At 38.6% G+C, this 15,000-nt stretch overlaps 1 protein-coding gene across 1 annotated transcript in view; it reads left to right on the forward strand.

The window, feature by feature from the left end:
- Positions 1-15,000, forward strand: part of LOC138007134 (PACRG-like protein) — a 25,880-nt gene that overhangs the window by 5,253 nt on the left and 5,627 nt on the right. Inside the window, exons 2-6 of the mRNA XM_068853882.1 lie at positions 269-333; positions 1,256-1,346; positions 4,411-4,545; positions 12,093-12,200; positions 14,494-14,574. Of these exons, the coding sequence (XP_068709983.1) occupies positions 269-333; positions 1,256-1,346; positions 4,411-4,545; positions 12,093-12,200; positions 14,494-14,574 (480 nt within the window). The remainder of the gene's footprint in view (positions 1-268; positions 334-1,255; positions 1,347-4,410; positions 4,546-12,092; positions 12,201-14,493; positions 14,575-15,000) is intronic.

Consider the following 15,000-nt stretch of genomic DNA (forward strand, 5'->3'; position numbering starts at 1 on the left):
CTGGAGAACATGTGAACTCTTGGCCCTTCTTAGCACTTTTGTAAGAAAGATTTGAATTCTGGTGTCCTTCAAGGCTTGAGTATTTTTATTATAAATACAAATGACCTCCCAGCAATCTTATCTTATGAACTGTCTGTTTGTCGGGTTGCTGATGGTCTCCTCTCTTACAAAATGCCCCCTCACGAATTAGCTTTATGGGACGGTGTTAATAACAAAAATGGATGTCCTGAAATAAGTAACGCAAACATTATTTCTGTACTGATTTCAGTTTAATGACAAGACACCTAAGTCATCTTTTGCTGCAAGTTACACAAATGGTAGTGTGCCCTGTCGGTAAGTTAACATCCATATCAAAGATAAATGAAGTTGTGTCTGTCATACATTTATTTTATGCTTGGAACCATGCATAGCTTATTAATACATTGTATATTATATAAATTTATTTGAATTGAACAAATTACTTGTTCAAGCAAAAACCCATTCATCTTCTCAGAGAAGTCAGACCCCTAGTTTACATTACCTGCTGGGCATCATCATCATCAATCCAATTTTGATCTGGGTTTATCTCCATAGACAGGGGTGGCTGGATTTACCCCACTTTGGCAGCAATCTCTCTAACTCCCACTCTCCATCTCACTCGATTCATGGCATCCTTGGGCAAGCAGTTAATTAATATTCAACCATTCATAACAGATACATTAATTTAATTTCATCAGTCCTTTCACAGGAACACAATTACACCCAACAAATTGACCTGCCACCAAATGAGTGGCTTTTTGGCTCAGGTGGTACAGCATTGCATCAGCATTACAGAGTTTGTGGGATTTTTATTCCCATTGAAGCCCCATGAACTTTTCAGGTGTCTACATGTATAAGAGACAAAATTGCTTCAAATTTAATTGTCCAGATAAGTGTGAGGATCCCTTATCTCAATTTCCTTTACAACCTGCATTTCAAACATATCCATTTATTCCCTTCAATATAACAAACCTGTAGTTAAAGGAAAAGAATGGTCACCATTATTGATATTAGTTTGTTAACTTAACCCATGCTTGGCCTAGAACCCAACATCAAACTTTCACCATACAAATTTATTGTGTCAGGGGTGGGTACTTTGAAAACCAAAAATACAGTAATCATTGGTGATATTGTACATAACTTGTTGGTAAGGTGAGAATTTTGTTTTCCTTTTATCATTAATTTTGCTCATTTTTGTTTTCGTTAATTATTAATTTCATCATTTTCTTGTTGTCAGGTTGGTTCATGGTTCTGTTAAACACAAGCTTCAATGGACGACGCCACCTGATAACCTGTCATTCGATCCTGTGTTAATTACCCTCGCAGAGGTACAGTGAGGTGCTGTATGAAGTAGTTTCTCGAAGGATTCTTATGTAACCTTGGCTTACGTTATGAATGAAAAACAAATTTCACACAAGGCTGCAATGTTCGCCAAGACAATCCCTCTTGCACAAAAATATAATCTGGAACAAAAGTAGACAACAATAACCTTAATCTAGCTGAATTCATTGTCTTTGAAGTCTACTGGAACTCTTGTTCTCTGTATCTTTGTCACCCACTTAGCCTACAAGGCCTCCACATGTTGTTGTCTGGTCACCCCCCTTTCCCCTATGCTTTGTAGAGTCCAGGTAAGATTTTGTTCTTGCATTCAGTGTGGCTCTTCCATGTATGCATAGCATGTATGTAAACCATTTTCCACCCTTTTCAATGAAGGATGGTATCTATTGTTTCTTTTCCAGGGACTTCCCAGTGACCCATTATTCTCTTGAGGCTGGTATGATAGGTGACAATCCTGTGGTTATTCTCTTTGGTCTTTCAGCAGAACTTAAAAAAGTGTTACTGATAGAACAGATGTGGCTTCTGTGAGGCCCTCATAGTAATCAGTGTCTTTGTTAGATTTTGGCAAACTTTCGCGTGTGGATTAGGGACACTGCAACACTAACACAGTAGTACTACGTGTACGTTCTGTATAACTGCATATTATAACAAAAACTTACACCAAGGCTAACACTGCTTTCTGCTCATTGTTAATCAATTTGCATTGAATGGCATTTAACTGAGTTCCAAACATACAATCACTGTCCTTGATGCTTTTCAAGGCCTGTTTGTCCCAGCAGGTTTTCTGGTTAGTAACAATCTTCCTGCTAACCTCTAGTTTATAAAATAATTTTAAGGTTGTCTTTCATCTTGGTGGTGGTTTTGTCAGCATGTCAAACAAATGGGATCAGCGATTTAGGCTCTCTTTCAAAGAGAAGCTGGACAAAGGAGTTGGAAGAGGACAATTATAATATTATAACTATTCTGTACATCCCTGGCAAGGGGGCATTAGTTACTCTTTATTCCGTAGACTGATGGTAATGGAAGGTGAGGTGAGGCCTTTGTTTACATTTACTTTAGAATAACTCACTATTGACCTGGTTTCTGAAAGGCTACTGTGTGCTACCTGAAGGAATACACATTCATCAGGAGTACAAATGTATTTTGATCCAACTCAAAGATCTCAGGACTGAGTTTTTCCCAGATCTTGTCAGTAGTTCTTGATTAAAACACCTGTAGCTTTGATTGCATTCACTGGCCCTTGTTCCATGTTTAGCACATGAGGATTTTTTTGTGAGTTGTCTTTGATTTTTTGTTGCTAGAATATCAACTAGACAAAAGCTGGCATTAAATTTTTCTTTCTCATAGATTTCCTTTGCGTATAGATGGCAAAATGTGTGGTCCAATTTTCACTGGAAGATATGTTGGGGAATGCTAGAAATGTATTTGCATTGCCCACTAGGCATGGGGAAGGATTTTGTCAATATTTCAGTTGCATTGATGATATAAGTGCATGTCATAAATTAGACCCAATGGGTAGGCTCAGTTTACTTGTACCTCATAATGTTCTCTGGGATAATCTTGTCGAATTCAGCTTAACAGAAAGGAAGGATGTTAACTAGTGTGTGTGGTCAGTGGATGGCTGGCTTGAAGTTGTCAATGAGATGGATTTGATGTTAAAACCTGCCAATGCTTGCAAACAGTATTTTTATTCTTTTTCAACAAACAGCAGTTCAAGAGGCTCGCATAGAGGTTGGCTGTTTATTCATGGGGTTCTACAGTGTACATGGTGTTTGAGAGCACCCAGATGTGCTGCCGCAGTTTTGTGCAAGTTGACAACTGATCATAAACTGTACATAATGGCTGTCTGTGCCTCCTTTGAACTTCAAGGGGACAGTGAGGGTTGCAACACTTAAGTTGCTGATGAGCCTTTGTCTGTTGCACTGAATAGTCTTTTATGACAGCATCACTGGGCCTGATGTCAAGCCAAAGCCCAGTTCCTTAGATCATCTGTACTAAGGACACAGGTCTCTACTCTGGTACATGTATCTACCCTTATTAATTTTGGAGATTGGGTTTTTCATTGATTTTGATGGCAATGAATTCATGCCAGGGTCGCTACCAACACTATGCATTCCATTCTTGGTTGTAAGGCTGTCACAGAGTACAGCAATTGGGTCAGGGTTGGGTTTTAATCACTATCCTCTTTGTTCCAAATCTGCAAGTGAATACTTTACTTGTTTTATGGCTGCATACAATCTGGAATTGGCCCGTTTTGCGACAGCACTAGCATTAATTTGTTGTGCAAGGCTGTGTGCAAGTATTATAATTAATGTCATGTGTTTATTACCACATCTATTTTCAAGAAATTAAGCGAGTGGGAAGGTCATCCTTTACATCACTCCCTTCCTAGGATTAACCCTGTCACCCTTAAGCTGAGACAAGTCAAGCCTACATTTCCGATTTGTAATACTGAGCGTTTTAAAAATGCTTTTATTAGTTACAGACTTAGTTTTCGTTACAATTTAGCAATAATTTAGTAATTAATGTATATTTCGCGCCTTTTTTAAAGTATTTAATAGTTATAATCAATGTAACACTTGATATGTATTTTATCAGTGAAATAAAGACTACTAGTAGTATGGGGTAGTGAGCTATGTTAAGGATGATTTGCTCCTGAGCAGTCTTGATGGCTTGTATGTGTTGTATTTGTGGAACATACTTGCTTTCTTTTTCCTTTGCGCAGAATGTACAGTACACTAGTTTCCTTATCCATAACATATTTCTCCCTCATGTTTGGGTGGTTGCTTGCATGTATTTGTTTCTATGTTTTTTTTCTTCTGTCTTGGTTAGGTTGTTTAATTGATTACAGTGAGAGAGTTTCAGTTCTAAAGATAACCAATTATTTTCCGTACATGTACAGTATCTTATCTGTAAGTGAAAGATATGAGGTACAGGAATGTACAGTAATTATATGTACTGTACATCAAGAATATTCTTGAAAGGTTCTATGACGACAAAATCAAAATAAGATTCATAATACTTTTTATATATCTTTTCTTTGCATTTTTAAAGGGACTTCAGGAAACAAAACACCCATACACATTTGTTGCTCGTGAGGGTTTTAGGGAAATGCTTGAAGTAGATGATGCAAGCTTGCGGACAGTACCATTATTACCCAAACTTGTTGTTCCTCTGAGAGCTGCGCTGGTAAGATTATGTTATTATCAAAGGGTTAGCAGTAACACTGATCTTGTTAATCTTGGGATTTCAATTTTAAATCTTTAAATTAGGGGTGAAAATATTTTTGACTGGATTCCAACTACATGTACATGTTTATAGACATCTATGAAGGTGTGGGACTGTTGCAACTTTTGTTTTCCTTGACCATACTTAGTCTAACTCCCTGCCTTTTCGGCACACAAACCTAGCAATAATTGGTTACGTCCTGACATCTGAATGCTTTTCCGATTCTATAAACGGTGTTAAATCAGATATTTAGCGCCGATACCGTGATCTCTTTTAATGGAATTAAATACACTGTATTTTTTGAATTTTCGTTCCGCTCATCATGAAGGTATGTTCATGAATTTCAAGTTCTCACAACGTGTGAAGTTTTCTAACTGAATAAAATTTTCCCTCTCCGTGCTAAGAATCAACTTGGTCTTCTTTAGTTGACTTTGGCGCACGTCAACCTCACACTTGTTAGGAAATAGATGGCATTGTGTGTTGGTTTTTAAATGGTGTTCTCGATGTTCATTTTAAATTAAATGCACACTGTGCTCTTAGAGCAAATGTTGAAATAAATATATTTTATAAACATTAATAGAGACTTGAAGCAACCGACGACGACGGCTTGGTGGATGCCCGTTGCGTGTGCTGGAGACTAGGTCGAGGTTGACGTTTTATGGCGGGAAACACGACACTAAGCAAACTGGAAGACGACACTATTTTTTCCACTGAAAGGTTTTCGTTACCCTTGAATTTCGTTTGGAGATTTCGTTTGGATGCGTTCTGCTATTAGAAGAGTTGTTGCAAATCCCTGCTTTAATGAAGTGTTTTTACTGGGACGACGGACTCTGTTTGCTCCTGAAAAGGCTTGCTTACCCTTGTAGCGGAGCACCATACTTAAGAAAATATGTAACCCATAGATGGGAGAAATTTTGTTTTTATAACCATGACGTCATCGACCGTCCGTCCGTGCGTACGTCCACCCTCCATGTATGCCAATGTGACCAGTATCATGCTAGTTTATGGCATACATCTTCGATATTGGACATCCATGTTTTGATAAATTGACAGCTGTCAAAATAAGGTATCCGCTGACGGGTTGGTAACAATATCAGGATATTTAGCTGATATTAACATTTAGAGAGATCAACTTTGCACGAGGATTGGGGGTTCTTTATGTTACTTTGCTTTTTATCATAGAACTTCAGTATACCACAGAAAACATTTGTTTGCACCCCCATTGCAAGCACTGGAATAGGAAAATCTTCGATGAACACACGCACTGCTCCCTCCCTACCTACAGATCACTATGGAAAGAATTATTAGTAGTATTTATTTCTTATGCAACATTTTTTGTCTTCCATGCCTGTCATCACTGTAAAGAAGGAAGAAAGCACGATGCAAGCATGCTGAAAGAATCTGGCCTCTTAGGGGAACTGCATCGGATTGCATTCTCACCCAGTGGTCAGCCTCTTTATGTGTTTGGGGACCCTGCGTACCCACTTACAGTGTAGGGTGCATTTGCAGGGTCCATTCAAGAATGCCCAGTTAACCCCTCAGATGCAGCAGTTTAATAAGGCCATGAGTGAAGTTAGAATATCTGCTGAATGGTTATTAATTATTTTAAGAAAAAAAACCTTAAGATCTATTTAAGTAGTGTTGGGAAAATTTACGTTGTATCAGCTCTCCTTCGCAATGCTCTCACGTGCCTCACACATATAACACTAGATATGCATCAAAAGGTAACTTCTATAAAGCACGTTCTAGGACTAATATTTGAAAAACAGCTTTGTCAGCTTTAGCAGTTAACCATTGGCAAAAATTACCGCAAGATTTAAAAGATTTAAAACATTTAAAAGTCAAACAGTAGTTACTATCGAAGCAAATATATCGTCTAAACCATTTGAAATCTCGAATTTTTTTTTTGACTAGGTAGTACTAAGTAGTAAGTGTATATGAAGTGTGTGTGTGTGTGCATCAGGTGTGACTAAGTAATACTGAGTAGTGAGTGAGTGTGTGTGTATAGTGTGTCTTGAGTATGTACCTATAGGTAGATGTCTACATTTCAAATGTTACTAAACAAGACTAGCGTCTGACCAGAAAACTATATGGTTCACTTAGGCGTTTGGCATTTCCATCTTCAGCGAAAGCCTAACTCTGTCTCTGAGCGACTTCTGTGATACGCGGAAACGTAGTGGACGTACAGGTATAGAATTCAAGGGAGCTAGAATGAGGTCCCACGCTTGGCCACTCCGCACGGCTTCTGTTCTTGTACCTATATGGTTCCACTGATAAGATCTCGCTAGGTATCAGGACATTGTGATCTTTGAACCATTTAAAGACTGGCAAATTTCTAGAATTACAAAGGAAGGGAAAAAGTTAACATCTTAATAGTAAAGGGTACTCCTAAAGTTAACTCTCTTGCGAAGTGACCCTCTCCTCCCTCCAAGAAATCTAAATGATCAAACCAACAACAAGTGGCTTTTTCTCCAATACCTATATCTCAAAGGAATTTTATTTGCTTTTTGCAACTTAAAATTACAAGTGTTTTGCAGAGCGATTCTGGATAAAAAAAATGAAATTAACTGAAAAGATTTCAGGCAGCTGTGAAATGCAAATTCGGGAACTGCCAAAGATATTCCTCTCTTTAAATTTTATAAGGCAAATTTTGATCAAGAGGAGACGAGTTCATTGAAGAATTTTCTACAGGCAAGAGACAGTGGATATGCAGTGACCAAATATTTTGTGAACAAATCTTGATGCTTGTTCTCTGATCGGCCGGGAGCAAACCTTTACTAAAACAATAGCTTGTATTTCCAACCAAGTTTCAGTAATGACTTGTCTTACTGATAGTCCAGTTGTTATTATAAAATTTAAACTTTTCATTTCTGATCAAAAGTGAAACCTTGGCCTGTGTTTGTGTAGTTCAGTAAGCAAACACGCTCTTGATCGAGTGTGACAAACTAGATCTATAAAATTGGCATACATGTACATGTCAACAAACCTCTTGATTCAAAGAAAAGTTACTTTTTAGTCACATTTGTTGATATTAATTGATATAAATAAACGCAGCAGAGAGCGGTTCAATGCTCACGTATTTTTCTCAGTCGATTCTTCCCTGATTTCCGACGCCATTTTCGATTAGTTTCCTCCAGGAGGAAAAGAGAACAATGAGCAAAGAGCTCCAGTCTCGTGAACTCGCATTTGAAATTGTCTTTGAGTTAAGAAAACATTAAAAGAAACGTTGCTATGTGATTGCGCTTCCTTACATGCTCGAGAAAAGATAAAGTAATTGAATGAAGGCTCACCTTCATAAGACGCCCTCAAACCCAAAACTTTTTCACAGGGTCGTTTACTCAAGTTATGGAAGCAAGCCAACATCACTCCCATTCATAAGGACGGTTATGCAGAACCTGTTCAGAATTACAGAGGAATCTCCTTATTATCCATCACAGGGAAATGCCTAGAAAGATTCTTTACAATGCCATTTATCATCAGGTTGCTGATTATATACATGGGGCACATCATGGCTTCTTAGTTGGCCGATCCTGTACAACACAGCTTTTGTTGGTTCATCTTGACTGGTTCGAGGCACTAGATAGGCGGGGATAAGTAGATGTAGTATTTACTGATTTTGTCAAGGCATTCGACCTTGTTAATCATAACATTCCCCTCATGAAACTGTACAAGTATGGGGTGCGTGGCAGCACCCAGGACTGGTGTAGGTGCTACCTCTCTGGGCGCCAACAACGAGTGGTATTAAATGGAGACGTCTCAGATTGGTTGGCAATCACTTCTGGTGCGCCGCAAGCTTAAGGGTCCTTATCAGGCCCTTGATTTTCTTTAGTAATCTTTGTTTATCACTTACCAGGGGTAATAACTGCAGGTACCGGGCTGTCACGCGGGAGGTCGTGAGTTCAACTCCGGCCGGACCAACACTCATGGTCTTAAAAAACTGAGGACAAAGTGCTGCCTTTGCGAATGGTTAGACTTTGAAGTCTTCTCGGATAAGGACTATAAGCCAGAGGTCCCATCTCATAGCCCTTGGGTATAAATTCTGTGGCACGTTAAAGAACCCACACACTATTCGAGAAGAGTAGGGAGTGGTCTGATCTATGGATATAGGGGTTAGGTGTCAATTGGGACAAAAGTGCTGTTCCTCTCCCCTGCCACTCCATGAATTGTGGTGAAGAAATTAAAAGTAAAATTAAAAAAGAGAAGGAGTCTCCCTTGGTAACAGATTATAAGATTAGCGGGCACATCTTGGAAACCGTGAACATATGTAAGGACTTAGGATTAGTTACCACCAGGGATTTGTCGAGGAATGCTCCATTTCTGCAAAAGCAAATAGATTACTGGGCCTTCTCAAAAGAACCTGTAGAAACGTGAATGACACAGTCACGAAAAGGACACTTTATTGTTAATTCTTTGATAAGACCTTTATTAGAGTATAGCTGCGAATCTACACCAAACGCAACACCGACATGCTAGAAGTGGTTCAGAGAGGGGCAACTAGGTGGATCCTCAACTCAGACGACAATTATGATTCACGTCTATCTGAACTATTTTATCCAACAGGAGATATTTGAGAGATGTAGTTTTTCTATACAATATAATTAATAAGCACTATAACATTTAGTTAAATTTTATAGAACTAATGGATTTAAGCATAGTTTTTTCAATAGGGCATAAGTAAAAGAATGGAATGAAGAATGGACTACCGGCTGACGTTAAGAAAGTTGAAACTCTATCATCTTTTAAAAGCAAGGTCGTGAAATATTTTAGTTCTAAACCGTATATGTTTTACGAAGAGTTGTTTTATTTTGTATTGTATATACATAATGGAATATTTTTTATACACTAACAACTTAGTTATTGGAGGGGCTTCCCTAGTGTGGTGCCACCGCGCTTTTGCTAGCCTCCTCTTCCACTGTTTGTAAATATGGTTTTTTTTTTCTCCTTAGATTAATTTTTTTAATTTTTTATGATCTGTGGAGAAAATTAATAAATAAATGAACCCGCGTGTTACCAGTCGTCCATAGCTGAACGTCAACTCGGGTGAAGTTAATCGTATGTTCAGTAGATGCAAATAGTATATTTTTACTTCTGGTTGTTGAAATCGGCGACGTCGTCGGGAGTTGCTTTAAGTCCCTAGTAAAAAAATCTCACACAATTTATCTCGCTATGTAAACTACACCAGGAACAAGGCAGCATTACCAGTCACTGCAAGAGAACCATGACAAACCCAATTCAAGCATTCGGTGTTCTTTTTCCGTGTGCAAATTGATCTGATTGACTTTTATCCTGTAGATGTTCTAAAGAGCGTAACTAAGTTCTTCACGTTGAAGATCCTTACTCGAAGTACTCGTGGGTATTTCCTCTCAAACATACAGAAACATGAGAAGTTGCCAGAACCCTAGAACGTCTATTCGGGCATGGATGGTGGGATTTCCGATAAAGTTGCAATCTGACAATGGAAAACAACTTGTGAGTTAAGTGATGACTGACTTTCTTGACAGATAGCTTGAAGCCCCAAGGCAGAGCTAGCCAACCTACCAGAAAATTTCAACCATGGCATCAATAACCATAATTTTGTATTTCATTTCTGTCATTGTTGTTTTTGTTGTAATCATTTTTAAAATTATCATGTTTTGTCCTCGCAAATGTGTTTCTGAAAGAGCTGCTGAGGTGAAAAATCGGTAATACCCGAGCACTTTTGTATTACTTACAGATGCAATGGAATGGCTTTCTTTAACCGTTGCGTTGCTGTGCCATCACTATTTTATGAGTAGTGCAGTCTTATGAGGGAAACCGCTTGTCTGTGATTTTCCTCTAGGTGACAGGATGGACATTGTTTAGTTGAGTGCGTTTGGTTTTGTTGTTTCCTGTTCATTTCTATGGTCCTGCTGTTGTTTCAAGCAGTGTATTTGCTTGGCTGTAGGCAATTGGATTTTTCTTATGGTGTACGAATTGTATGTTTGCCGAAATCTCCTCTTCTACAGGAATTGAGCTTCACTGGTTTATTTTTACGTTGTACAGTACTCATGCTAGTTAAGTCCTCTTAACAAATGGCTTGTAGTTTTGTAGATATTTGCAACCAAGAGATCTTTGGCATGTTCTTATACATCGTGTTTAGTTGAGCATAGCTTGATTCATTCCCTTTGAAAAAAAATGTGTTAGGATTATTGTTTTGAAATAAATTCCATATTTTGTTGGTGATTATTGATAGCATACACTTGATACCAAGAATAGTAATATTTATCTCTTTAGAGAGTCTTTAAGATTAGAATGAAGCTCCCGCAAGTTTCCTTTTTGATAATTTTCAGTTTTCTTTTTTACAGCTTAAAATAGTGATTTTTGGACCTCCTAAAAGCTGTCTTGAATATTTTATTTTCCAAGAAATATGTTTGAGGCCCACTAAGACATTGCCAAGGCTGAAATTTAGTAAAGTGCCTTTTACTTTAGTGTGTCAGCAGAGTGAAGAGTTCGAAAGAAAATATCCCAGAATTTATGGCTTGGTCTTGGAAGTGCCAGAGACCATCTGAATACATGTACGTTCCAACAAATCATAACACGAACAATGTAAGGGTGACAGAAGCTGTTGTCTGAACTCTCTCGGGCTTCTCCCGTTTCCTTCCAAGAACTTTTCCCCCCCCCCCCCCCCCAAAAAAAAAAAAAAAAAAAAACAGAAAAAAAAGAAGAAAACAAAACAACAACAACAACAACAAAGAAATCTGAGCTGGCCATAGACAAACAGATCAACATGCCACGTCGCAATTTTTGCCAGAGTTGAAGTTAAAGGGTGCTGACTAACCATATAGCAAAAAATTCCAGAGTTCTCTTTCTTTTGAATCTGCACGGGGGGTCATAAAATGCTTTACCATTGTACGATTCTTCCGACGCGGTTTCAAACTGACCTTTTCCAAATCAAGAAAACTCAAACACTAAAAATTGGTAGTGGAAGCTGGTTAGAGGGTGAGCTGAGGAGAGCCTGTGGTCATTTGTCTTGAATTATATGTTCTGTTCTTAGATTAGTGCACAGGCCAGTGTACAGTACCAGCTCCTAATATGCCCACTGATCGACCAGGGTTGGAAACCTAAGTATAAATAATAAAGTTTGGGCCCTCATGAGCCAACATGCTATTATGCTGACTCTTATAACCGTTTTTCCTTTAAAGTAGAACAATCTTTACATGGCAGTAAATAGTTCCTTGTTTTGATAGTTGCAATTGTGTTTAAACATGTAGAGCACGCAAATACAGGCAAATGTTATGCCACTTTTGAACGTGACAATAAGTAAAATAACGTTAAAGCATTATTTTATTCTCATTTAAACGAAGAAAGTAGAACAATAATAAGACCCCACACGACCCCAGAAGCTCTGAGCTTTAAACCCTATCGTGTTTAAATAATGGATATGGTGATGATGATTTATTGTTGTAAGTTAAATGGAAGTATCCTTTTTTTCCTGATTGTAAATTCCACTGTTGGCCGTAGAGAGAACTTATGGCCTTACATTGTTTCAGGCATCGTCAGACTCACAAGTTTTTTACAGTTCATTAGAAGCTCTAGTTCAACTTAGTACAGTTGTTGGCCCATCGCTTATCCCTCATCTCAAGGCTCTCTTACCACAGGTACATGTATTTTAAGTATTGATATCCTTTCAATATCTGGTAACCGTTTATAACCATAAATTATTGTTCTGTGCTTTTACCGTAATGAAGAAAAGTATTGTGGTAACTGGAGGAACAAGACACTGCCACTGTGAGGCCATAGTCAGGCAACAACCTACCGACAGGCTACTGACAGGTCACCGACAGATAACCAACTGTCAACCGACACTTTTACCAAACACACGACTGTTGGTCGTTTGTCGGCGGACAAACGACCAACTGTCGGCCGACAAACGACCAACTGTCGGCGGGCAGTTAGTCGTTGGGGTGCAGGGATGGCGCAGTGGTGAGAGCACTCGCCTCCCACCAATGTGGCCCAGGTTCGATTCCCAGACTCGACGTCTCGGCGTCATATGTGGGTTGAGTTTATTGGTTCTCTACTCTGCACCGAGAGGTTTCCTCCGGGTACTCCGGTTTTCCCTATCCTCAAAAACCAACATTTGACTTGTTGTGTTAATTGTTAATTTCACTTTACAGTGTCCCCGATTAGTGCTCCAGCGCTAAATCTACTAGACACTTAAATAAAGTTCCTTTGCCCGACAGACGACTGACAGTCAGCCAACAGTTTTTTCCGGGGAGCTCTTTTTCAAGACTTAGAGTAGCGATTTGTAAAAGCCCCTAAAAGAAGCACATTCGCGACAATATCGTGACTTGAGCATGAAAACTTTACTTGGCTAGGAAAGGAAAGGAACTTTTATTGAAGTGTCTAGTCGTTCTAGCGCTGGAGCACTAATTGGGGACGCTGTAAACTGAAATCAACAATTAACGCAAATCTAGTCAAATGTTGGTTTTTGAGGAGAGGGGAAAACCGGAGTACCCGGAGAAAAAGCTTTCCGGTGCAAAGTACACAAGCAACAAACTCAACCCACATATGACGCCGAGTCTCGGAATCGAACCCGGGCCACATTGGTGGGAGGCGAGTGCTCTCACCACTGCGCCATCCCTGCACTCATCCCTGCCAAAAAATGATCAAATTTCAAATTTCAGGACTCTTTCAATACAGTTTGATGTACACGAAAAGTTGTCAGCGTTTTTTCCAATTTTTTGACTTGCTTTGATTTTATAGCATACTTTGTGTAAATTGCCGGTTTAAAACACTATTTTCAACTTTGATAGAAGAAAAAGAATGCAAAACGCAAAATATCAAAAATCGCCGACTAACACCATTTAGCTGAAGTGAAAGAAAATTTCAGAAAAATTTAAAATCCGTTGTAGCTGAAGCCTCTAGAATAGGACTACCTGTTTTTGCTTTGAGAACGTAATGTAGAAAAAATAACATTTAAACAAAAGAATACTTTTGTGGACTCAAAACTACATTTGAGGAGCATTAAACTGGTGTTTATTTCATTCTCACAGCATAAATGCCGGCGAAATAGGATGGTTTTAGAAAACACTTCGAACCTATGACGATACCTTAAAGTGGAAGGAAAGCAGGAGGCCTTCATGTATTTTTTTTTAACTGCACTGTGTGAGCAAACTGCTGATGGCATTATCGCCTGTTGATAGATAATATTTTTTTGACAACCCTGAGTATTTTGAGCGTAAAAAATGGGTCTGTACTTTACAGAATGTGTTTCTCTAATAATTCAGTTAATATCAAAATAGTTTACGTCTTGAAGGATGAAGATTTCATGTCTGGCTGATCAGCTAGCAACAATTAAAAAAAAACCTTATTGGCACATTAATATGTGGAAATAGTTTTAAAACAGATTTTTGTGCTCAGTTTTAGTTACATAGACCACTTTCACAAATGGCGACCACTTTTACACTTTTTTGTTTTTGTGCTAATTAGCCCTCATTTTGAAACAAATATTCTTTTGTAATTTGCTTGTCGTAGCGAGGCTAGAAAGGCTATTTAGCATTAAAGCAAAAGAATTTTTTTTTTGGCCGCCATTATGAAAGAGGTTTATGAACCGGCTCCTAAGAGGTTGGAATGTAAGAACTCACCTTCCAGTTCATTGTTAAAAGATAAGAATGCATTCAGGCATTGTATTAATGCTTGAGAAAGTACAATGAACCTGTTAATTGTGTCTGTAAGTATAAACACATGTTTTAGAGGAGGGGTGTTAACAGAGAAATTAAAAGGATCAAGACTGGGGCAATAGCAATTAGTGTTTATTACATTTTGTGTTCAAAGGCAGTCAAGTATGTTCCTTGATTTGTCTTGTTTGGTATGAAGAGATAGGATAATCTGAATGTCAGTAATCAGGTGTCAGTTGCATTGTTCTAAATTATTATTTTTCTTCCTTTCTAGGTAGCAAAACGTTTCATGGATAAAACTCATAAAGAGAGGATATTACATGCTCTACAGAGACTAGAACAAAATGTTGGGAGGGTATGTAAATATTGCGATGGTGTGATAGCTTTTGTAGCAGGCATTATCGAGGGAGGGGCCGGAAAGGGAGAAAAGAGGGAGCTTTGCAGGCGTTCCCCTTCCCTCTCCCCAGCTCCCTCTTGTCTTTTTCCTCTCCATCCCCTCCCCTGACAATACCTGCTATTCAGTCTATGGTGTGAGGGAGTTAATCACAGATGTGTATTTACGTTGGTGAAACGGTCCGGCATTTTTCCTCGCGGGCGAGGAGCATTTAACCAGTGATAGGGCCTCTCGCATTTTCAAACATCTGCAAAATTCTGAACATTGTCACGCCTCGTGTTCAGCAGATTGGTTGCGGGTTTTAGATCACGCCTACACCAGTTTTCAACTTAAGATAAAAAGAAGCTATTCTTCTGGCAGAAGTTTCTGTCAAAACATGTTTTATAA

Source organism: Montipora foliosa, chromosome 6, assembly GCF_036669935.1.
Source record: "Montipora foliosa isolate CH-2021 chromosome 6, ASM3666993v2, whole genome shotgun sequence".
NCBI lineage: Eukaryota > Metazoa > Cnidaria > Anthozoa > Scleractinia > Acroporidae > Montipora > Montipora foliosa.